Genomic DNA, 21597 nt, shown 5'->3' on the forward strand with positions numbered 1-21597 from the left:
GAGGAGACAGGAAGTGGACAGAGCAACCAGTATGGCAGTGATGGAGCCTCCATGTTTAAATCTGTAAATGTCTTCTGATTGGTCGTTCTGATACTCAGCAAACGCTGATTTAGAATCAACCTTAACCCTAAACTGGGACAAACTTCCAGAAAACTGCAAAGATGCTGAAACCCTGAGTTCATTTAAATCAAAGCTAACAGCCTGGTTAGCGTTCATCTGTTGGGGCAGAGGCATTAGAACCAGACGGAACTAGGTCTGTGACCTCTGACTCAACATGACCTCATCCACACACGCTGAGGCGCCCCCTGGAGGCCATGTGGGGGAACTGCTGGAGGATTCACCTTCCTGCAGAAGAAGAGACCAGACAGGCGATCTGTTATGAAACATCTCCTTCATTGTTTAATAGACTCTGAGCCGCGGCGTCCGCAGCCAATCAGTTGCTCAGTTTTCTTCTTCTACAGCTTCTGCAAACATTTATGTATAAATATATACAGTTTGTGTGAGCGCCGCTCCGACCGGGCCGGCAGCGTGCGCGCCACCTGACGGGAATGTTGTCTGGGCGGCGCGGGTTCTTCTTCTGCCCTGAAGGCACGTGGCTGAGGGGGCGGAGCCTGCTGAGGGGGCGAGGCGTGGAGGCGCGCGCGCTGCCGGTCTGAGCGCGCTCTGTCCGGACCCAGGAGACTTAAAAACGGTTCCGAGTGACGAGGAGACGGCGGGGGGCTTTGGGGGAGGGGCTTATCGTCCTACTGCTGGCCGGGGGGAGGAGCGGCGGCGGCTCTCAGCAGCAGCCGCCGGACGAAGTGTTGACCGGCTTGCTCTGGATCTTCACGTTGGACCTGTCGGCGGCGCCGGCCGTGGCCCCGGGGCCCATCCGCTTCTTGATCTCAGCCGCCATGGTCATGAAGGCCTGCTCCACGTTGGTGGCGCTCTTAGCGCTCGTCTCCAGGAACGGGATGCCCAGGTGGTCCGCGAACTCCTGCAAGGGTCAAAGGTCAGAATGCTACTCGGCCTGCTTCAGACCAGAGGTCAGGGTTCAAGGGTCATACCTTGGCTGTAGTGTAGTCCACCACCTTCTTGGTGGTCAGGTCGCTCTTGTTGCCGACCAGCAGCTTGTTGACGTTCTCGCTGGCGTAGCGGTCGATCTCCTGCAGCCACTGCTTCACGTTGTTGAACGACTCCTGAGGAGCAGCAGAACGCAGCGTCACTGAGGGGGCGGGGCTACAGGCAGCGTGGGGACTCCATATGAAAAGGGGCGGGGCGACATAATTTGCATAATCAAAATATATGCTCAGATTTTTCATCAATTATACTAAAATTTTACATATTGCTTCTTCATACAAATTAGAAATCTCTTCTTAAATCTTGGTCACATGTTTATTTACCACTCCAGGCCATCAAAGCATTTCTAACAAACCTTCGTAGCAGAGGAAGAGGCATCAGCCAACGTTTGTAGCATTCAATTAATCGCACCTCATTTTAATTATTGGCTTTATCGTTTCTTCCTGCCTTTTTCTTTCTACTGATGACACTGGAAGAAAAAAGGCTCCACTCCGGCGCTCTCCACTGACCCTGCCCTCCTCATTTCTTTAGCCTAATGCCCAGTTCACACTGCGGGATTTTCGAATTGTCGGCCGACCGTTGGCCCATTTTCAAAACCTGAGAAACATAGTAACCGACAAACAAATCGTAGGCATAACGGGTTCGATAGTGTAGAGCAAGAGCAACACACCACACAAACCAATTTCTCTCACCAACATTCAGATTTCACACAAAAAATCCCGTAAAAGCCACTAAATCACAGTGAATTTAGAGCAAACAAACACGGCTGATGATGTAGAAGCAATAGCTTGTGAGCTTATTTTAATTACATTGAGAACAATTTGCACAAAATAATGGCTACAAGTCCAGTTAAGTAATTTTAAAACCAGGCATTAATCAATGTTTTACTACAATCTACCTGCAATGCATGTGGCTGAATAAAATCATTAGAACCTATTTATGTCACGTTAACAAAGAACAGCTGAAAAGTTACCGGGTTTATCAACTGCGGTACCAGTTTCACTCCAACTCCTCCCCTTGTCATTTCCATATTCTTTGCACAAAATGTTGAATAAACATTAATGTTGTTTCCACATATCATCTCCAATGTCTGCTTGCGCCGTATCAGCTGTTTGGGTTTCCTTTCCATAATTTCCCCTCAGAAAGTACGAGGGGAATCCGAGCTTTCTGATTGGCTACCTGTCACATTCAACAGGTTCTCCCAGTCGGGGAAACCCAAACGCTGCAGTGATAAACTGGCCAAGACAATATAACATGTTGAATATGTGTAATTTAGATCGGAGCTGCTCTTCTGTCAGGTCGTCATACAATTAGCACAAACTGACGGCTATATCTGCCAGACAAGTATACGCTGTCATCACCATATGATTTTATTTAATCAGCAACGTAGAATCATGACATAGATCATCACACACTTTGCTATTAACAGCTGCGTGACATCCTGACTTAGCGGTTAAATAGGTTCATGAGTTTTACACGGAGTGTTGTAGCTGGAAGCAGCTGCAGCTAGACTCTGCTTTAAATAGACTTTGAAACCACAACAATGCATATATATCTATCTAGTTACCATAGAAAACAATTTAATGACTCATTTTCGTCACAACTTGTCGCGTATGCTGAACTGACAGCTCCTCTAACGGTCAGCCATGCATCCTCACTGCATGTAGGCTCTTCTGACGGCGGATGACGATCTGATAGAACGCCGACACGATGTTCTACCGACTGGACCCGATCAGCTGTATCACACCTCACACTACAGGATGATCGGTTACGATTATTGCAAGAGACAATCTTAGAACGTTCGAAGATTCTAAGACGTTCTAAGGGAAAATCAAGGCAAAAATCGTGTAGTGTGAACTGGGCTTAAGGGAGGAGTGAACTGTTGCATCAGGTAGTCAGATATGAACGTCTATCTGCATCTAGTCCAGCCACCAGGACAACAGACTTCATAATCCTAACTCTTTTGGTTGAATGTAGTTTTTATTTAAACTTTGGTTTTATATTGTGTTTAGATTTTACTCAAGTGTATTTTTGTTGATGGAGACTGAGAGTCCATTTTATTTTTGGTTTATTTTGTCGACCAGTTTCATTGTTAAGAGTTCTGTTGAAAATAAAGTGGTTTTTTGGCAGGATGTGCTTTCTACCATTACATCAATATAAAAAGGTCTTCAAACAATATTATCATTTACTGAAATAATATTTTGAGACAATTAATCGCTCAGCAAAATTTGTTATCATGACAGGCCTACTGCTGCAGTAGTTTGCTCCTAACCTGAACATTAAGCAGAAAATAAAGGAGGGTCAAGAAAAGGTCAGTGACCTCCCGCTGTTGGAAGTGGTTCTCTATCTATAAGTACACACAACATAACAGCATCAGGAAAATAAAACCAGATAGACATTTCCTGATGACTGAAGCTAACATCAGCTAAGCTAATGCTGCTGATTAAAGGTCAGAGGTCACTGACCTGATCCGTCACGTCATACACCACTATGATGCCGTGAGCTCCTCTGTAGTAACTGGATGTGATGGTTCTGAACCTTTCCTGGCCCGCTGTGTCCCACTGCAGAGAAGCAGGTCAAAGGTCAGCGGTCAGCTCACATTACAGCAGCGTCCTGCTACGATCGGCGGCTCCTTACGATCTGCAGCTTGATGGTCTTCCCGTCCAGTTCGATGGTCCGGATCTTAAAGTCCACCCCGATGGTGCTGATGTAGCTCTCTGTGTACGTGTCGTCCTGCAGCCAATCACAGACGGGTCAGACAGCGCTGCAGCCAATCACAGACGGGTCAGACAGCGCTGCAGCCAATCACAGACGGGTCAGACTTACTGCAAACCGCAACAGGAGACAGGACTTCCCGACACCGGAGTCACCGATCAGCAGCAGCTTGAATAAGTAGTCACTGCGAGGATACACACACACACACACACACACACACACACACACACACACACAGGTCATGGTTGTCGGCTCTGACATGATTCAGGCCCAACCAGTCGACACCAACTGGACCTGAGATGTTCTGGTCGGTTTAATCTCATGAATAAATAAAGAATCCTCTGGAACACAACTGGTTTCTCTAAACTGGTTTCAGTTACAGAAATGTGAAATCCATGTTTGTAGTGTGAAAAAAGAACCTGATTTTTTCCTGCCTTTTTTCTTTTTTGTGTTTGTTTTAAATCATCTTCCTATAATAAATCCGTCAGATTATTAATTTCAGATGTCACAATGGTTTTATGGTTTGTTTCTATCACCAGGAGCAGCTGATTAGCTTCTTAAAAGCTTAAATAAACCTGAACTTTGACCCCTCGCCCCAGAGGAGCTGGAGGAAGTCCAAACCGTTTCCTCCATCAGAGCAAAAATCCCATCCACGACTCCAGGACTCTGCTCAGCTGTCTGACCAACAACTGGTGATGTCATCCAGGACGTTACTGTGGAATATCATGTCTGCATTCTGAGCTGTTAGCATGTTAGCATGTGATGAGACTGTCACAGCAATGGGCTTCAGTCAGAGGCCTCTCCATATTCACTACAAGACTGACTGCTACTGGACAACCAAAGAGTTATAGCATTTAAATTCCCTTTGAGAACAATAAAGGACTTCGTTTACTGAGTTAAAACAAAAAAAGATTTCATAATCATTTAATTATTTAAGTTTAGAGTCATAATTAGTGACTGAATGTGAACACAACAAATGGACTTAAATACGCCTGTTGGCTAAATCATGTTAGGCCCAGCAAATTTTCATTGTTTTGGACAAAAACAAAAACTAAAATTAGAAATATTAAACACCTTCCAGTTTCCATGGAAACGGGTCATCAACGACTTTGGTTAGAAAATAACTAACCCATTCCTGAGGCAAGTAATAAACCCTCAGAAAGTAACTAAGCCGTCACAAAACAATTAATCAGTCAGGAAGTAACTAAACCATCAGAAAGTAAGTAATTAGTCAGAAAGTAAGTGACCCGTCAGACAGTCCCTACCCCTTGGTCACACAGTAACTCATTAGAGTAAACACAGTTAGCCGTTAGCCGCTAACAGCTAGGTGTGATAGGACCGGTCACTCCCGTCATTTCTCGACCTTCTCCCGGCTCAGTCTCGCTGTCAGGAGCCGGTTCTGACTTCGACTAAACGGCTGTCGGTATGTGTCCGGTCGGACGGTCATGTTAACGACTGAACACCGAGAAGAAAAGCAGCTAAGGCGACGCTGCGCCCGGCTAGCTAGGCGTTAGCCTCCCCGGTGAAGTGACAGCTCAGACCGGACCTGGACGTGTCAGTCCGGACCAGAACCAGACTTACTATTCCGGATTCATGGTTGTCTGCTGGTTGTGAAGTGTGTCGTCTGTGGAAGCAGCTGAAGGTGATTCGGAGAGATTCTGGACTGGTTCTGTCGTTACTTTGAAGCGAGTAGTTGTCAGAAGAGTGTAACCGAATCAAATATGGCCGTCTGAGTACCACCAACCCGGAAATACTGGCCTAAAGGAATCATGGGTACCGTAGTTTTCAAATTAAATTAAATTCAAAACTGCTTTATTGATCCCAAAGTGAAATTAAATGCTATTGTAACGCATTAATTCAAAGTCTTCAAAGACATATTGTAGACAGAGATGGCTGCTGGCAGGAAAGCCGTCTGGATTACAGCAAATCTCTTTAGTGGTTTTGAGCGTTAGCTCCCTAAAAAACATGGAATATAAAAATGTGTTTATCTGAATCCAACAGGCAGCCTTCTGCTCCTGGTTTTATTGTTAAAAAACAAATTCAACACATTTACACAATTTAAAATATGAACAAAATTACAGATTTCACAGATTAAATATATTATAATATATATTTTAATATATATATTATTTAATATATTATAATATTAAATATTCAAAATAACTCTTCTCCTTCACTCTGTCTGTCTTTATATTTTAAAATTTGGAGTCACTAGGACGCGTATGGAGGTTGAAAAGTCCCAAAATGTTGACTGGAGTCCTGCTAACCTGGGAAGAAGTTGTTTTGACTTATTGTTTGAAGCAGCCAATCAGACGGCTGCTTCAATTAGGACCAAGAACATCCTGGGTTCGATTCCTGGCCCGGGTCTTTCTGCATGTTGTTCCTGTGCATGTGTGGGAACCAGACTGGGAACCTGACCTCCTTCACCTGGAAACTCTGTGCTGGTGAACATTTTTAACTCGGACTTGTTGCATAACGAGTCGCTGTCAGTAAAATCAAAACAAACTCAGTAAATTTGAGCTTTTATTTTATTTTTCAGATTTTAGTCTTTTTCTTTGTATCTTTGACATCCATCATTTTAGAAACAATAAAAAAATAGAACTGAAAAATGTACATTGCTGACCTGATACATATACATATACAGTATATATTCATATATTCAGTTTTTACACTGGTATAAATGTAATTATGTATAAAAAGACAAACTGGTGGACTGCACCTTCGTTTTTTTCATCATAGTTATTAGACTGATGAAGACATGATGAAGAGGCTTCAGGCACTTTCCCTGGAGAGAGCCAGCGCCGGCCGACACACGGACAGGAAGAGGCTTCTCAAGACGCCGGACACACGTCCTGTTGGACGCTTAATTTTTTATTGGGGACTCATCTCTGACGGCGGACATGACGGTCCAGACTGCTGCTACTCTCTGGAGGGAACCAGCTGCTGCATTCTGACCAGACTGGGAACCAGACTGGGAACCAGCTGCTGCGCTCTGACCAGACTGGGAACCAGACTGGGAACCAGCTGCTGCATTCTGACCAGACTGGGAACCAGCTGCTGAGCTCTGACCAGACTGTTTACTGCAAGGCCTACGCCAACAGTTTTCACAGATGTTTTCCTTCCACCAACTTTACAGTCTGTACCAGGAAACGTCTGTAAAAGCAGATGGAACTGACCTCATCTTGTCCTGACTTCCTGTTTGCCACCCTGACTTCCTGTTTGCCACCGAGCTTCAGCAGAACATTTCAGCTGCAGCACCATGTGGCCTATGTTAGCACAATGCTAACTGCTAGCATCGCTAATGATTTTACAGGAACTGGATCACTTTGCACAAGAACATCAAGGACAACCAGGAAGCTAAGCGCTAGCAGGCGCTGCTAAGCTAGGCCACACGGACTGGACTGGACCGGACCGGACCAGACCGGAACTCATCATCCGTTAAACTTAAAAAACACAAATGAATTTCCCAAACGCCATTCGTCCCGATGTCAAGCTACACTTAAAAACACATTCAGCCCAGAAACATCAATAAATTTATATCTGAACGAACATCTGGATCGTTTCCCCACTGGGTTCTGACCCGATGTCGGGTGTACAACTTGAGTCGACTGCTTCCTGCTGCTGCCATTAAGGCCCAGTTTCTGTAGCTTATGTTGCATCAAAAATATCTGTATTAATATACGTTATAACCTGTATTAATATACGTTATAACCTGTATTAATATACGTTATAACCTGTAATAATATACGTTATAACCTGTATTAATATACGTTATAACCTGTATTAATATACGTTATAACCTGTAATAATATACGTTATAACCTGTATTAATATACGTTATAACCTGTAATAATATACGTTATAACCTGTAATAATATACGTTATAACCTGTATTAATATACGTTATAACCTGTAATAATATACGTTATAACCTGTATTAATATACGTTATAACCTGTAATAATATACGTTATAACCTGTATTAATATACGTTATAACCTGTATTAATATACGTTATAACCTGTATTAATATATGTTATAACCTGTATTAATATACGTTATAACCTGTATTAATATACGTTATAACCTGTAATAATATACGTTATAACCTGTATTAATATACGTTATAACCTGTAATAATATACGTTATAACCTGTATTAATATACGTTATAACCTGTATTAATATACGTTATAACCTGTATTAATATACGTTATAACCTGTAATAATATACGTTATAACCTGTATTAATATACGTTATAACCTGTATTAATATACGTTATAACCTGTATTAATATACGTTATAACCTGTATTAATATACGTTATAACCTGTATTAATATACGTTATAACCTGTATTAATATACGTTATAACCTGTAATAATATACGTTATAACCTGTATTAATATACGTTATAACCTGTAATAATATACGTTATAACCTGTATTAATATACGTTATAACCTGTATTAATATACGTTATAACCTGTATTAATATACGTTATAACCTGTATTAATATACGTTATAACCTGTATTAATATACGTTATAACCTGTAATAATATACGTTATAACCTGTAATAATATACGTTATAACCTGTATTAATATACGTTATAACCTGTAATAATATACGTTATAACCTGTATTAATATACGTTATAACCTGTAATAATATACGTTATAACCTGTATTAATATACGTTATAACCTGTATTAATATACGTTATAACCTGTATTAATATATGTTATAACCTGTATTAATATACGTTATAACCTGTATTAATATACGTTATAACCTGTAATAATATACGTTATAACCTGTATTAATATACGTTATAACCTGTAATAATATACGTTATAACCTGTATTAATATACGTTATAACCTGTATTAATATACGTTATACCTGTATAATATACGTTAACCTGTAAATATACGTTATAACCTGTATTAATATACGTTATAACCTGTATTAATATACGTTATAACCTGTATTAATATATGTTATAACCTGTATTAATATATGTTATAACCTGTATTAATATACGTTATAACCTGTATTAATATACGTTATAACCTGTAATAATATACGTTATAACCTGTATTAATATACGTTATAACCTGTAATAATATACGTTATAACCTGTATTAATATACGTTATAACCTGTAATAATATACGTTATAACCTGTATTAATATACGTTATAACCTGTATTAATATACGTTATAACCTGTATTAATATACGTTATAACCTGTATTAATATACGTTATAACCTGTAATAATATACGTTATAACCTGTATTAATATACGTTATAACCTGTAATAATATACGTTATAACCTGTATTAATATACGTTATAACCTGTATTAATATACGTTATAACCTGTATTAATATACGTTATAACCTTGCTCTGAAATGCTGGGCAGGAGCTGGGGGAACTGTCGTTACAACAATAAAAAAATAGATTTCAAACTTCAGCTCTGATTTCTGTTAGCTGTTCTTTAACCCGGATTGTGATCATCCGCATGTGTTCCTGTTATCTGCTGCAGCGCGTCTGCTGGGCTCCAGACAGCAGAGCAGCAACGCTCCTCCAGACTTTACGCCACTTGGGTCAAAATCATAAATTCTCAGGAATCTGGGCCCAAAAATCCTCGTGGTGTTTGGACGGCCTGCTCCAGAACCAAGCAGCTGAGCTGAGGACTCACCGGCTGGTTTTCACCACAGCGCCTCTGCTGACACACTTTACATACCGCCGTGGTGTGTGCATATGTGTGTGTATATATATGTGTGTGTGTGTTGGTGATAAACCAGAAGATTCTCCATTACAATAAGAAGTTAAATGCATCATTTTACTGTAAAAAAATTCCAGTGTGGATACAAGCATAAAAATTCAGGTCTTAGGTTTTTCATTTTTCCCACCAGATACTTGAATTTCAGGGTGACGACCATTTTTCAAGATGGCCGTCATCATTTTTGAGCCTTTTAAACCAGTTATTGTTACCATTTTCATGACTTGGATGAATTTTATGTCATCCAAGTCCAATTGTTTTTAAATTTGGTCATCCTGTTCATACAAGTTAGCAACTTAATGGTTAGCTTCTGCTAATTTTTTGTGTTTAGCAGGTTAGCATTAGCTCTGCTAATGTTTTTATGTCTTTAGTGTAGCTGAGCTAAGGTTTTTGTTTAACGAATACGTCATGGAAGTTTTTGGTTAGCTGTGGCCACTGCTGATTATAGTGCAAACATATTTTCTCCTTCACCACCATGGCGGCCATCTTGGACTTTTCAGTGACTAATGTTTACTTTATTTTTCCAAAATGCCAAGTTAAGTTCTAGAAAGATGAAATATTAAATTTCAATCAGGTCTCATATTTATGCCACACAGAGGGATAAACGTCCAGTTCCAGATGTTTTGTTCAGATTCTGAAAAACCCAAACCACCAGACCAATAAAGCGATCCAGTTCTGTCATGAGGAAGACTGCTGCCATGGCAACAAGGAGGGAACGCTGCAAAAGCTAAGGAGGCGGTGGCTAACACACACCACTGTACAAGACTACTAAGGAAAAATTGAGTGGAAGGAGAAAGTGTGTAGAAAAGGTGAATAAGCAACAACACTGAGAGAATAGTGAAGAGCTCATCTGAAGGTTTGGGGGATTTTTTTTCTTTCTTTTTTTGGAAATGACATTTTCTAATTTTCTGAATAACATTTTGAATCTTATTAGCTGTAAGCCAGAAATATCAGAAATATCCCTCTGTGTAGAATAAATGTCTGAGTTGCTGTGATATTCTGTCTGAACAAGAGAATGAAGCAGCTTGTTCCAGATGAACAGCAGCTCCACCTTCACTGACCTGCAGGAATCCTGCTGGACGTTCTCCAGGTGAACCTGGCGCCTCCAAATATCCAAACTTTCATGGAGACATTTTCTTCATTTGGTCCTCAGAGTGACAGAAAAAGCACAACGGTTGACACGAAGTTTCACTTCCTTCTACAGATGAACCACATCAACAACAGAAAGAACAGCGGTGACGGTCTCTGTGGAGTGGGCGGGGCCTGCGCGGCTCAGCCCACGGCCCTGTGCTTGCCGCCGCAGCAGCGGCAGGCCACGCCGCAGCGGTGGCACGCCCTCAGGGGGGCGTAGCAACACATGCAGGGCGCCAGCAGCGACAGGCCGACCAGCGCCGTCCAGCGCAGGCAGAAGCGCTCGTCGCTGGTGTCGCAGGAGCAGGGGTCCGAGTAGTCGCCCTCCGGGTCGGACATGCAGTGGTACAGCAGGCTGTCGGCGCACCACATGAAGCTGACCCGGCGGATGCAGGTCTGGATGGGGTCCGGCGCCTCCTGGCACTGGCCCCGCCCGTTGTCCTCGTGGTTGAACATGTCCTGACAGTAGACGCAGCGGAGCCGCTCCCCGTCCTCCATGTGACACTTCCCTTTGGACGCCGGAGGCCGCGGCTGCAGCGTCACCACCGCCCTGCGGCCGCCGCCCGCCTCGAGGCGGCCCGGCTTGCTGTCGAAGCCCCGCTGCACGCCGCAGCTCAGCGGGTACGGGTACGTGTAGTCGCGTTTCGGCGCGTCGCTCTTGGTGAAATGCACGCAGGTGTCCGGGTTGCGCGGCTGCGGGAGCTTGTCTCGCGTGGCGTTGGCGTGACGGTAGTCCTCGTAGCCGGTGAGCCAGCTGCGCTCACGGGGGCTGAAGCGAACGATGTCCTCCTCCTCCAGAGGGAAGCTGGCGTGACGAGGAAAGATGTGGACCGCCTGCCAGAGCCGAGCGGAGAGAAACAAACCTTGATCTTTCTACAAGTTGATGCAAGTAGAGCTGCACGATACTGGAAAACCTTCCAATGGCGATAATATTGGCAAATAACGATATCAGGAGCAAAATATGCCCGTTTTTTTATGCTATTTGTGTCTAATTTGAGTTTTTACTGCCATGATTTTCTGTCCTGCTGGCTAAAGAACTCGTACAATAAATCAGCCAGCAGACTTTGCTCTCCACGCTGATATTATATTTGCAATATATTGTGCAGCCCTGACGCAGAAGCATCAGAACAAAGGCGCTGCGGACTCACCGGGTCCAGGAAGTAGTGGTCCGAGGGCCGGTGGTGCTCATAGAAATGTCCCAGGATGCAGTGGTGCCGGCGCGGCTCGCAGAAGTGAGCCGGCGCCGCGTGCATGGCGGGCTCTCTCCTCTGAGACGAGTTGGACGAGCTGTCGGTGGCCGTCTGCAGGACAAACGGAGGAGATGGAAGAAGTGAAAACCCACAGATACTTCAGGTTGTGATGCCCAGAGCGTCCACTAGAGGGCAGGTCCTACGGGCTCCAGGGCTAACAGGGTTTAGCTTGGTGAACAGAGGTGGCCTCTTGTACAGAAATAGCTTGTGGGAACTAGCTCACTTAGCTTACTGCTAACGTAAAGCTAACCTACACAGCTAGTAGCTACCAGATACTGAAAAACCTCTACAAATAAAAACATCTGCAGTTTGCTGGACTTTGTCATAATGTTCCAAATACATTTTACATCAATGTAGCGCTATTGTTGTAGAAATGCTAAGGCTGCTAATGATGCTAATGTTACGGGTCTGTATCCTTTGACTAGGCCAGAACTAGCTGAGAGAGAAGGTGCTTTTGTAATTTTATTTTGTTCAGTGAAAACAGCTACAGTTCAGAACTGAGTCATCTTAAAACTACTACAAAATACTATAAGTACTTAAGAGTACTACTCTTCAGTAGGGTCTTAAGGAGTGGGTAGAGGTATAAACGTATTAAAACCCAACCTTCTCCAAAAACATCTCAAAATGATCTCATCCTCTTTATGAATATTGTTCATTCAATATTTATCAAATAACTATTCATTCAGATTCTTGCTTAATGCAATACATTCAGTAATATGCTAATGTTGGCGCTAACAGTACTAACAACAGTAATGATAATATTAACATTAACAATGCTGTGTAACAAAATAATATATCAAGATGTATTTATTGTAAACTATTTCCTGATACAAAAGTTTGAATTGTTTAATGAAATAATTTAATTTATAAATAAATTACTTGTTATTGGAAGCATTTGAAAAGTCACATTTTTAAAAAGCCTGATGTGTAAATTCATTCTAGCTGTGATTTTTATTCATTTCCAGGTTATGGAAGAATTACTGGGTTAGTTATCCAGGTATTTTTGTTTTAGCAGAAATGTATTACTGATTTAATCTCCTGGGCGCCGAGGAAACGGCAGAGAGAAGAAGATCAGTTCAGATCCTGGTGGATCAGTCTGAAGCCTCTAAGCTGGAGAAGCGAAGCCAGCGGCTCTAACAGGATCTGTGACGGATCTATGATAGATCTATAACAGACGTATAACAGATCTATGACAGATCTATGTAGAAATCCTCTGGACTCAAACAGGAAGCAGCAGATTTGAAATCTTCTTTTTCCAAGTTGATTTTTTTCTCCCTGTTTCTACTTTAAATCCTGTAAGTGGATGAAGATCGCTGCCCCAAACGCTCCAGCTGCTTCCTGCAGTAATCTGGACTCTAACGGAACCGGTTCTGGACGGTTTCCCGATGGAACGTGGTCAGACCTTACATATCCCGCGGCTCACCGTGAAGACGTCGTCGTCCCCGAGCTCGGCTTCGTTCTGCAGCGTCGATGAAGACGTGGTGGAACCTGCGGAGCAGAGAGCAGATCAGGGATCAGCGATTCAGGGCTTTCCACCTGCTGGACCGCTACAGGAACCGCCGTGGGCCCGGTTCAGGACGGAGCAGGAAGGATGGCCTCACTTCGGGCTTCTGCTCTCTTCTGACCCGGATCCTTCTCCAGTTCAGTCTTCGGTCGTTTCCTCGGAGGCCTCAGAGATGAACCTCCATCCGTCCCTCAATTGTCTGCTGCTTATCAGAGATCAGGTTGCCATGGTAACAGGAGGGAAATCCAACATGGCTCTCCTCTGAGGGATCCTTGGGCGTTCCCAGCCAAAAGGGACATATCCTCCTTCCTGCAGGTTCTGGTTCTGCCAAGACCTCCTCCTGTCCCGACTAGGGGCCCAAACCACCGACTTCCAGTGGGATCAGGATCAAGGCGCCCCCTGCTGGTGGCAGGAACACAGCTCTCGCTTTAAAGACGCCCCAAAAGCCGAAACATGTTGTGGTAAGAAAGCCTGTCTCACCGAGGGACACTTAGAGACTCTGGAAGGACAACGTCCTTTAACAGAGGGACCACAGATGAGGATGTCCCCCCTAATGTCCTCATGATGTCCCCCCTAATGTCCTCATGATGTCCCCTCTAATGTCCTCAGGATGTCCCCCCTAATGTCCTCATGATGTCCCCCCTAACGTCCCCCTGTAGGAAGGTTGTGGTCTAGTTAAAGTAATTTCCTGTCCTACCTTCTGCCAGGTCCTCCAGCGCTCGCCTCACGCCGCGGTCGAAGGCGCGGGCGTCGGACGAACACTGGAAGGTCAGGCCGCACTTCTTATTGTCCACCTGCCAGTGGTGGAAGGTGGGCGTGGCCTTTGTGTAGGCCAGGTCTTTCTTTAAGAAACAATCCAGAATCACCTGTGAATCAAGACAGAAAGTTGGGCCAGAAAACAGAATCAGAACCAAACAACAGAATTAAACTCTAACATTGTTTCTATTTGTTTGCTAACTTCACTTAGCGCTTCAACTGGCTGAGAAACAGAAACTGGGTCAGGACGGTTCTGACCGACTGGACCTTCTGCTCCTTGCTGACGGAACATTTTTAATTTGTTGCAGATTTATGGGACAAAGTTCTGATCTCAAAACGCTGCTGATTGTTTTTAAGCCTGGTGTTCTGGACCGGTACCAGCCCAGCAGAACCGGTACCGACCGAGCCCACCTGCCGGTCCTTGAGGCGCTCCCCGTGGATCAGGAAGCTGTTCCGGCCCTGCAGCCCGTCGGGTCGCAGCCGGCAGACCCCGACCCGGCTCAGGCAGCCGTCCAGCGCCAGCCAGCCGCCGCTGGACTCGTCCCGGGTCATCACCACCGCCGTGACCCGCACGATGTAGCTGTCACTGCAACACAGGTCAAAGGTCATCAGAACACAACCCACAGAGGAAACAGCCTTTACCACAACAGAACCAAACAGAACCAGAAGATCAGGACGGGTTCGCCTTGTTGGATCGACCCAACAGGATGTTCGTGAGATCCAGCTGAGAGAGGAGGAGCCAACCGGAACCAGAACCGGATCATATGTCCAACTCCATCTGAACCTCCATCCGTCCGGATCTCTCACGCAGGCTGGTTCTACAGAACCTAGTACTGGACCTGGAAATATCCTGGGTTTTAATTCTGTCAGGTTCCAGAAACAGAACCGGGCCCACCTTGGTCCATATTTAATAAACAAACCAGTTCTGTGAGAACCTCTACGCTGAGAACAGAACCACGTCTCAGAACCCGCTCTGATCAGAACCTCTCCAGGCTTTCTGCTGCTGGTTCTGTGGACCGACCGGCTTGGCTGACCAGAACCTGCAGGGTTCTGAAAGCTCCGGTTTTCCTGCTGGGTTACCTCCTGGAGCAGCTGAGGTCCACATGGAACCTGAACCGGCTCTGTCTGGACCAGAACCAGCAGCTGAACTCTGACGATGACTCACAACATGCAGCATTTCAGGAAGCTGAGCTTCAGAACCGAACCGGGTCACCCTCATCCCCCCCCCCCCCACAAACTCCTGTCTCGGTGATGAAGAAGAGGCCCTCCTCACCCTCCTCTTCATCAGTGGAGCTCAGAGACGCTTCCTGTCGCTGATACCGCACCAGAACCAGAACCACGAACAGAACCGGTACTCACTCGTCGGGCCGCGGCTCCTCGTTCATCTTCTCCGGTTCAGCTCCGCTTGGGTCGAGCTGCCGCGGCCGCCGCGCGGTGCGGCGTCTTCATGGTTCCGCAGCGAGCGGCGGATGCGGTTCTGCCTCCTCCTCCTCCTCCTTCTCCTCTTCCTCCTCCTCCTCCTCCTCCTCCCATCGGATCGTCCTCCTCCTTCAGCCCCGCCGCCTCCTCCGGACCGGGCCGGGAACGCTGAGACCGAGCAGGAGGTTCTGGTGTCGGGGAGGAAGGCACCGCACGATCCCCATCTCCTCCTCCTCCTCACTCCATGATGGACTCAGAGGGGGGGTGACGTCAGACCCGAAGGACCGCAAGGATCACGTGTCTTCACCACAACATCATCATCATCATAATATTAATGGGCCGCTCTGTCTCAGTAGTTCTGGTTCTGGTTCTGAGCTGGACCCAGTTCTGGTATAACAGGATGGTACCAGAACTGGGTCCTGATGGAAGCTCATTTTCACCATGAAAAATAAATAAATAAAAGCACAACAGGAAGTTATAATTTAGAGTTTTACATTTATTTTAAAAATGTTTTTATATATTTAACATCATGTAATGACGGTTTAAACATCAGTCAGAAACAACCAATCACAGTCAGGAGGCGGGTCTTAGTGCTGTCAATCAACCACTGCAGCTAGCATAGCCTGCCATGACTGCTAATGCTAATTAGCATTGCCAGCAACGACGGCAGATAAACTGTAGCAGTAAGTTGTTTGTCCATCATTAGCACATTTAGCAGGGGGTTCATGAGGATGATTGACAGCGCTAAGCTCCTCCTCTGGGTTGGGCTTTAATTTTTTTATTCGTGGCAGAAATGGACAAGAATGAAACTAAATACCAGAAATAGGAAGAAAAAAAAAGTATAAATTAAATGAACTAAATTCAAGACAAAATGCCAGAATATTATGATGCTGAAATCAGGATGTTTGGTCAGAATGTAATTACTCTTTTTGTCAACATTTTGCCCAGATTTAATTATTTTACTAAAAATGTTGATCACGTTATATCAACATCAGATGACAGAAAAGACTGGCGTTGTTCACCTGCTGGAGACAAATATTTTTCTGATGTCCTTAAATTACCCAGCATGCAGCCTGGAGTTACCTGACTCAGGTATGAAGACTAAACTGAACCAGCCTGAGTCCAACTAGAAAGCGAAATATTACAGGAAAGTCTTTCCGCCTGACATGTTCAAGGAGGCCTTCAGCTGCCTACGTCACTAAATATTGCTGTTGATTGTTTAAAGTTAGTGTTTTATAATTGTCCCTTTAAAAGGGTCGATATAAACATAAAATCAACCAAAATTCAAATTTAGTTTCAGTGACTCCGAATTAAAAACTCGGAATATCCATTTCCCGTTTAGTTCGATGCTCTTGAACACAGACGGATAAAGAACAGGCGCCTCATGGCCGCTCCTGCCTATTGCTGACGAGATTCAGGGCGGCCATCTTGGAGAGGTCGACCGCTCCACTAAGTGTTTAATGTTTGACAGGAGAAATGAAGTATCAGCGCATTTAATCGATCATAACTCGCTAAATACTAAACAGATTTTCACGATGTTTTGCTGTAAACCTTATTCAAACAGCTTTCATAGATACATTTACAAGGACATTATTTTTAAAGTGTTTTTGAATTGACTGATGCATGGTTCAGCATATTTAAATATTCTTAGTGGGGAAAACAGAATAGATTCGGAATAGAATATTTTGATATTGATGTATGATGAGCATTTTACAAAACATACAACCAGTCATAATTTTTTAATATATTATTTAGTAATATCAATACATGTTTATATAAATAAACAATACAATAATAGAGAAACAAATATGATTAAAACTGTATAATATGCATTAAACTACACATATTTACATGCATATATACATAATGTCTATGTAGATTTTATTCATGTTTTCCAGCCAAGCAGTTGTAGCTTCAGAGATTCAGCAGCAGTGGATCCGGCTCTCCTTAAACACATTTCTCTCTTCTTCCTCACATCGTGTCTTTACGAACCTTCAAAACCAAAACGACAGCCACCTTACTTTAGACAGAGTTAAAGAATTACACATCAATAACAGTCTTTGCCACCTTCTGTCGCATAATCTAAATCAATGTTAGGGAATAATTACAACTTTTAAAGATTTACAAAGTCTCGGTTAGCCTTCATAGCTGAACCCGGTGTTACACCGTTACTTGGGTGTACTTGAGTAGGAGGGACGACCGTTCCAAGATGGCCGCCGTGTTTCCTGCGCCACAGCAGCCAACGCTGGGTCTACTCTTTATATTATGTCTACGCTCTTGAAGGCACTGCCGAAAGGAACTCTGGGAAAGAGGCAACATGGCGCGATGTTCAAATTCTCCAAATAATTTTGAACTGATGTCAGTTTGAGTTTTATCCGCAGTCCGCCATGAACGGAGGCGGAAGGCGGCTGGAGCCGCTGGCGGCGGCCGGAGCTCCGAGGAGGAACCGCCTGAGCCGCAGCCTCAGACAGAGCCAGACGGGAGCCGCGGCGGTCCTGGAGTCCACCCGGACCGGGAGAGAACCAGGTATGAACGGACAGGTTCTGTTCGGGTCCCGGCGGCTCAGGCTGTCCGCCTGATTCCATTCAGAATTCTGTTGTTTTAGGTTTTCTCCAGATTTATCCGCTGGTGAGCCGGTTCCGATCCAGAAACAATGCTTTTACAAAGAGTTCTATACAGACTTTTATTCGGCACAGAACAGATTTCTGATTTGTCAAATCCGATTTAAATATCTCGAAATGTTTCAGTTTAGTTGTCTGTCAGAACCCAGGTCAAGGTTCGGTTCGGTTCGGTTTCATGAAAACATGAAAATCTGATGACTGTAATCGGGATGTTTGATCCACTACCAGAGTTCTGCTCACTTCTGGTTCTGTTCGTGGAAATGTTCTGGATCGGATCAGATTCTAACAGTTTCATCTTCATAGAGTTCAAGACTCCCACCAGAATCTCCAGAACCAAACCCAGTTCGGTTCCGGTTCCGGGCCCGAACTCCCCGCACAACGACCCAGATCTCCAGCAGGACATCGTCTGGGACGCCGCGTCCCCGTCGCCCCGCCGATCCGGTAAAGTTCTGGCAGAACCTCCTGGTTCTCCGCTTCCTGCTCCGGTTCCCTGACGTTGCCTTGTGTTGCGTTCAGGAACAAGAGGGAAAAAGGCCGCCGCCGGAGGCGCCGTGAACATCTCAGAGATCGTCAGCAGGATCGCTCCAGAGGTCAGCAGCGTCTGGTCGGGTCCGGTGGAACCGGGCCGGACCAGAACCCCGGCTAATGTTCTGATTATGTCTGCAGCACGGCCGGCCGCGGGTCACAGAACCGGCGCTGCAGCAGTGGATCGGAGACAGCGCCGCCATTCCCTGCACCCCGGACCCACAGGGCCCGCGGGCCAAGAGGCGCTCTCCCAGGTGGGTTCTGGAGGCCCGGTTCTGAGCAGAGGAGTTCTGAAGATTAGTTCTGGCAGAAGCTGAGATCCAGAACCAAGAGACCCTGTTCTGGTCGGCGTGGCAGGATGGAACCGCTCCAGAACCAGAATTTAATTTTGGTTCCGTTTCCTGCAGAGCGACCGGAGTGGAGAACCTGCTGCGGCTCGCCAGGCAGCTGGACCAGAACCTGTTCCAGAACCAGGACCTAGAGGAGGTTCGGACCGAGGAAGGTCAGGGCCCCAGGTCTTTTGGATCGGAACCACGGCCTGACCCAGGCTTCCTGCAGGATGACCTGGACTTCCTGTTTGACGGTCCGACCCAGATGCCGAGCAGAACCCCGGGTCGAGGTCCGACTCAGAACCGACCAGGTTCAGCGTCCCTGTGTGGTTCTGGTCCAGCCGGCTCCGGGATGCGCAGCGGACCCGGGTCGGTTCAGAACCAGTTAGAGGACGACTGGGAGAACGACGACCTGCTAAACGACTCGCTGGTTCTGGAGATGACCCAGAACCCGGACCGTTTCCTGGTTCCAAAGCTCTGCTCCACCCAGAACCCGGCTGGTTCTGGTCAGAGTTGGGTCGCTCCGTCTGTCGGAACCAGAACTGAGAAAGAGAACCTGGACCCAACCTGGAACCCGGACTGGAGTTCTGGTTCTGGGAAGTGGGTCCAAACGAGAACAGAACAGAACCGGTTCTCCTCTGTCTTCAGAGCTCCAGAACCCGGTCAGATGTGCAGCTTGGAACCAGAATCCCAGTGGTTCTGGAGCGACCCAATGAACCGGCCCGGTTCCGATGGGCCGGAAGTCCTGGGCCATCTGGACTCTGTGTTTCGATCGGAACCGGTCTGGGACGGCCCGTCTGACGACCTGCTGTGTGAGATGTGTGAAGACCTGGAGAACCGGATCCAGGTCCAAACGGACCGGACCAGGTCCGATCAGAGGGTGGTGCTGCAGCCGACCCACCGAAACTCTGGGAACCGGATCCGACCGGACCCGGCCGGACAGGCTGGCTGCTCATTGGCCGCCGCTCCGGTGAAGCAGCCAATCGGCCGCGCCGTGTTCAGGAACAGAACCGGGTCAGAACCGTCGGCGGCGCTGCGACCCAAAGAAGCCCGGTGCTTCACCTTCAGGAGGCCCTGCGACCGGGTAACCATGGCAACCGAGAAAGGTGAGGCCCCCCCAGCCCAACCTGCTGTTACCATGGAAACAGCCGATCGGGTTCTGCCATTTCATCAGCGTGATGTCATAGCTGGAGTTGATGATGTCATTTCCTGTCGCTGCAGGGAAATGCTCGGCCGCTGAAATCGAGCTGAAGAAGCAGCAGGCGCTGGAGAGGCGGCGGCGGCGGCGGCTGCCTCCGACCGGAACCGGCTGACCCGGACCGACCCAGAACCAGTTTTTTATGTTGTGGGTTTAAAACGGCGATGATGCGTTCAGGGACCGCAGGACAAGCCGCAGTAGGACTTTGGACTCTTTTTCTGTCGGTTCTGAAATGGAAGTTATGGAAATTCCTTAAAAATGTTTTTCAAGTTTCAGAAACTTCAACAGTTTATTTTATCCTCAGCGTTTATGTTTTATCCATAAAGCTGAAGGTTTCTGGCGGACTGGAATCAATCTACCTTCTGTGACGTCATCAGGAGCTGGGGGGCTCACTGAGCAGCAGATGCTAATTGTACTGTCCCTTTAAGGCCTCAGCAGCCTCCTCACTGATTTGCACCTTGTTGAATCTGATGTTAATAAAAGGACTTTACCTGAGCTGCAGTAACCTGACGAATCATCTCCAGGTGAGAGGAAGTGATGCGTTCCTGCAGCTTCCTGTCTCCAAACTGAAGACAAAGTCAAAAGCTAACAGCAATGTTAGCAGGTTATTTAGCAGCTATAGAGACAATGAAATGCTAAATCATTTTTCAGCATGCAGTTCATTTATAAATGTCACAATTTCAAACTACTTAGGAAGGCAAGTCGCTAAATATTTAATTAACCAATTATTAAAATCGCATATTTAGTTAGTGTTATAACTCCCTCAAGCCCAAGGGCAATAATCAACCAGAATAAAGTTAATTAACAATATTTATTGTTACATAAATAAGAGAGTTTCCCGTTAACTTTATCCATTTGTAGTCAATCCAATAAAGTTCAACCGAATTTAAAAACCACTGAAAACTGAAGATCCACTGGATTCACTGCAGAATGATCACATGCAATCCAAACTGAAGATCACTCCAACAGGATCGGCTCTCAGATATTAAGATCAACAGCCACATGAAACCTGAGTATTCAGGAAAATAATAACTAAACAATAATAAACAATGTTAGGTTGTCAGTCTGACCACAAACACTGAGGAGACAAACAACCCAAACTGGACGCACTAACAAGAAAACCAAACTCTAAAAGGAAGCAGTGATAAAACAAACAGACAAAAATTACTAAATGCTTATTAAATCATTTTAATCAAGTCGATCTAAAACATTAAAACACTGAATACCTGCATCACATAAACCAGACCTCTAAAGTTAAACTAGATGTAATAAATCTGGTGCAGCCCTACCAAAAAAAAACGATAT

The 21597-nt window shown here is 45.3% G+C and overlaps 3 protein-coding genes across 4 annotated transcripts; 1 reads left to right on the top strand and 2 right to left on the bottom strand.

Annotated features, from left to right (window-relative positions):
* Positions 1-374: 374 nt before the first annotated feature.
* Positions 375-5525, bottom strand: LOC116720125 (ras-related protein Rab-1A). Its single transcript, XM_032563224.1, has 6 exons — positions 5356-5525; positions 3886-3958; positions 3697-3792; positions 3525-3620; positions 1047-1178; positions 375-976 (listed from the first exon to the last, which is right to left on the bottom strand). The coding sequence occupies exons 1-6, from the start codon at positions 5367-5369 to the stop codon at positions 779-781; spliced, it is 609 nt and encodes a 202-aa protein (XP_032419115.1). The 5' UTR covers positions 5370-5525; the 3' UTR covers positions 375-778.
* On the bottom strand, positions 3886-16093 carry spred2a (sprouty related EVH1 domain containing 2a). Its single transcript, XM_032563206.1, has 7 exons — positions 15560-16093; positions 14612-14786; positions 14142-14310; positions 13364-13428; positions 11839-11991; positions 10621-11524; positions 3886-3958 (listed from the first exon to the last, which is right to left on the bottom strand). Exons 1-6 carry the CDS (start codon positions 15583-15585, stop codon positions 10832-10834), a joined length of 1281 nt encoding a protein of 426 aa, XP_032419097.1. The 5' UTR covers positions 15586-16093; the 3' UTR covers positions 3886-3958; positions 10621-10831.
* A 1701-nt stretch (positions 16094-17794) lies between these two features.
* On the top strand, positions 17795-21591 carry etaa1a (ETAA1 activator of ATR kinase a). Of its 2 annotated transcripts, XM_032563185.1 has the most exons (6): positions 17795-18145; positions 18544-18681; positions 18757-18830; positions 18907-19019; positions 19173-20200; positions 20316-20787. In XM_032563185.1, the coding sequence occupies exons 1-6, from the start codon at positions 18007-18009 to the stop codon at positions 20405-20407; spliced, it is 1584 nt and encodes a 527-aa protein (XP_032419076.1). In that variant the 5' UTR covers positions 17795-18006; the 3' UTR covers positions 20408-20787. The 2 variants fall into 2 exon arrangements, with proteins under 2 accessions (XP_032419076.1, XP_032419075.1); XM_032563184.1 differs by having other exon boundaries at positions 19173-21591.
* The last annotated feature ends 6 nt before the right edge of the window (positions 21592-21597 follow it).

Source organism: Xiphophorus hellerii, chromosome 5, assembly GCF_003331165.1.
Source record: "Xiphophorus hellerii strain 12219 chromosome 5, Xiphophorus_hellerii-4.1, whole genome shotgun sequence".
Lineage (NCBI taxonomy): Eukaryota > Metazoa > Chordata > Actinopteri > Cyprinodontiformes > Poeciliidae > Xiphophorus > Xiphophorus hellerii.

Excerpts from the sequence above, each read along its gene's own strand:
- etaa1a (XM_032563184.1), top strand. The coding sequence starts at position 18,007 with ATGAACGGAGGCGGAAGGCGGCTGGAGCCGCTGGCGGCGGCCGGAGCT. Across the intron at positions 18,146-18,543 it reads CCGGACCGGGAGAGAACCAG|AGTTCAAGACTCCCACCAGA; the intron begins GTATGAACGGAC and ends TCATCTTCATAG. Across the intron at positions 18,682-18,756 it reads CCCGTCGCCCCGCCGATCCG|GAACAAGAGGGAAAAAGGCC; the intron begins GTAAAGTTCTGG and ends TGTTGCGTTCAG.
- LOC116720125 (XM_032563224.1), bottom strand. Across the intron at positions 3,793-3,885 it reads GTCTCCTGTTGCGGTTTGCA|GACGACACGTACACAGAGAG; the intron begins GTAAGTCTGACC and ends GATTGGCTGCAG. Across the intron at positions 3,621-3,696 it reads AGACCATCAAGCTGCAGATC|TGGGACACAGCGGGCCAGGA; the intron begins GTAAGGAGCCGC and ends GCTTCTCTGCAG.
- spred2a (XM_032563206.1), bottom strand. The coding sequence starts at position 15,585 with ATGAACGAGGAGCCGCGGCCCGACGA. Across the intron at positions 14,787-15,559 it reads GAGGAGCCGCGGCCCGACGA|TGACAGCTACATCGTGCGGG; the intron begins GTGAGTACCGGT and ends CCTGTGTTGCAG. Across the intron at positions 11,992-13,363 it reads GGGACGACGACGTCTTCACG|ACGGCCACCGACAGCTCGTC; the intron begins GTGAGCCGCGGG and ends TTTGTCCTGCAG.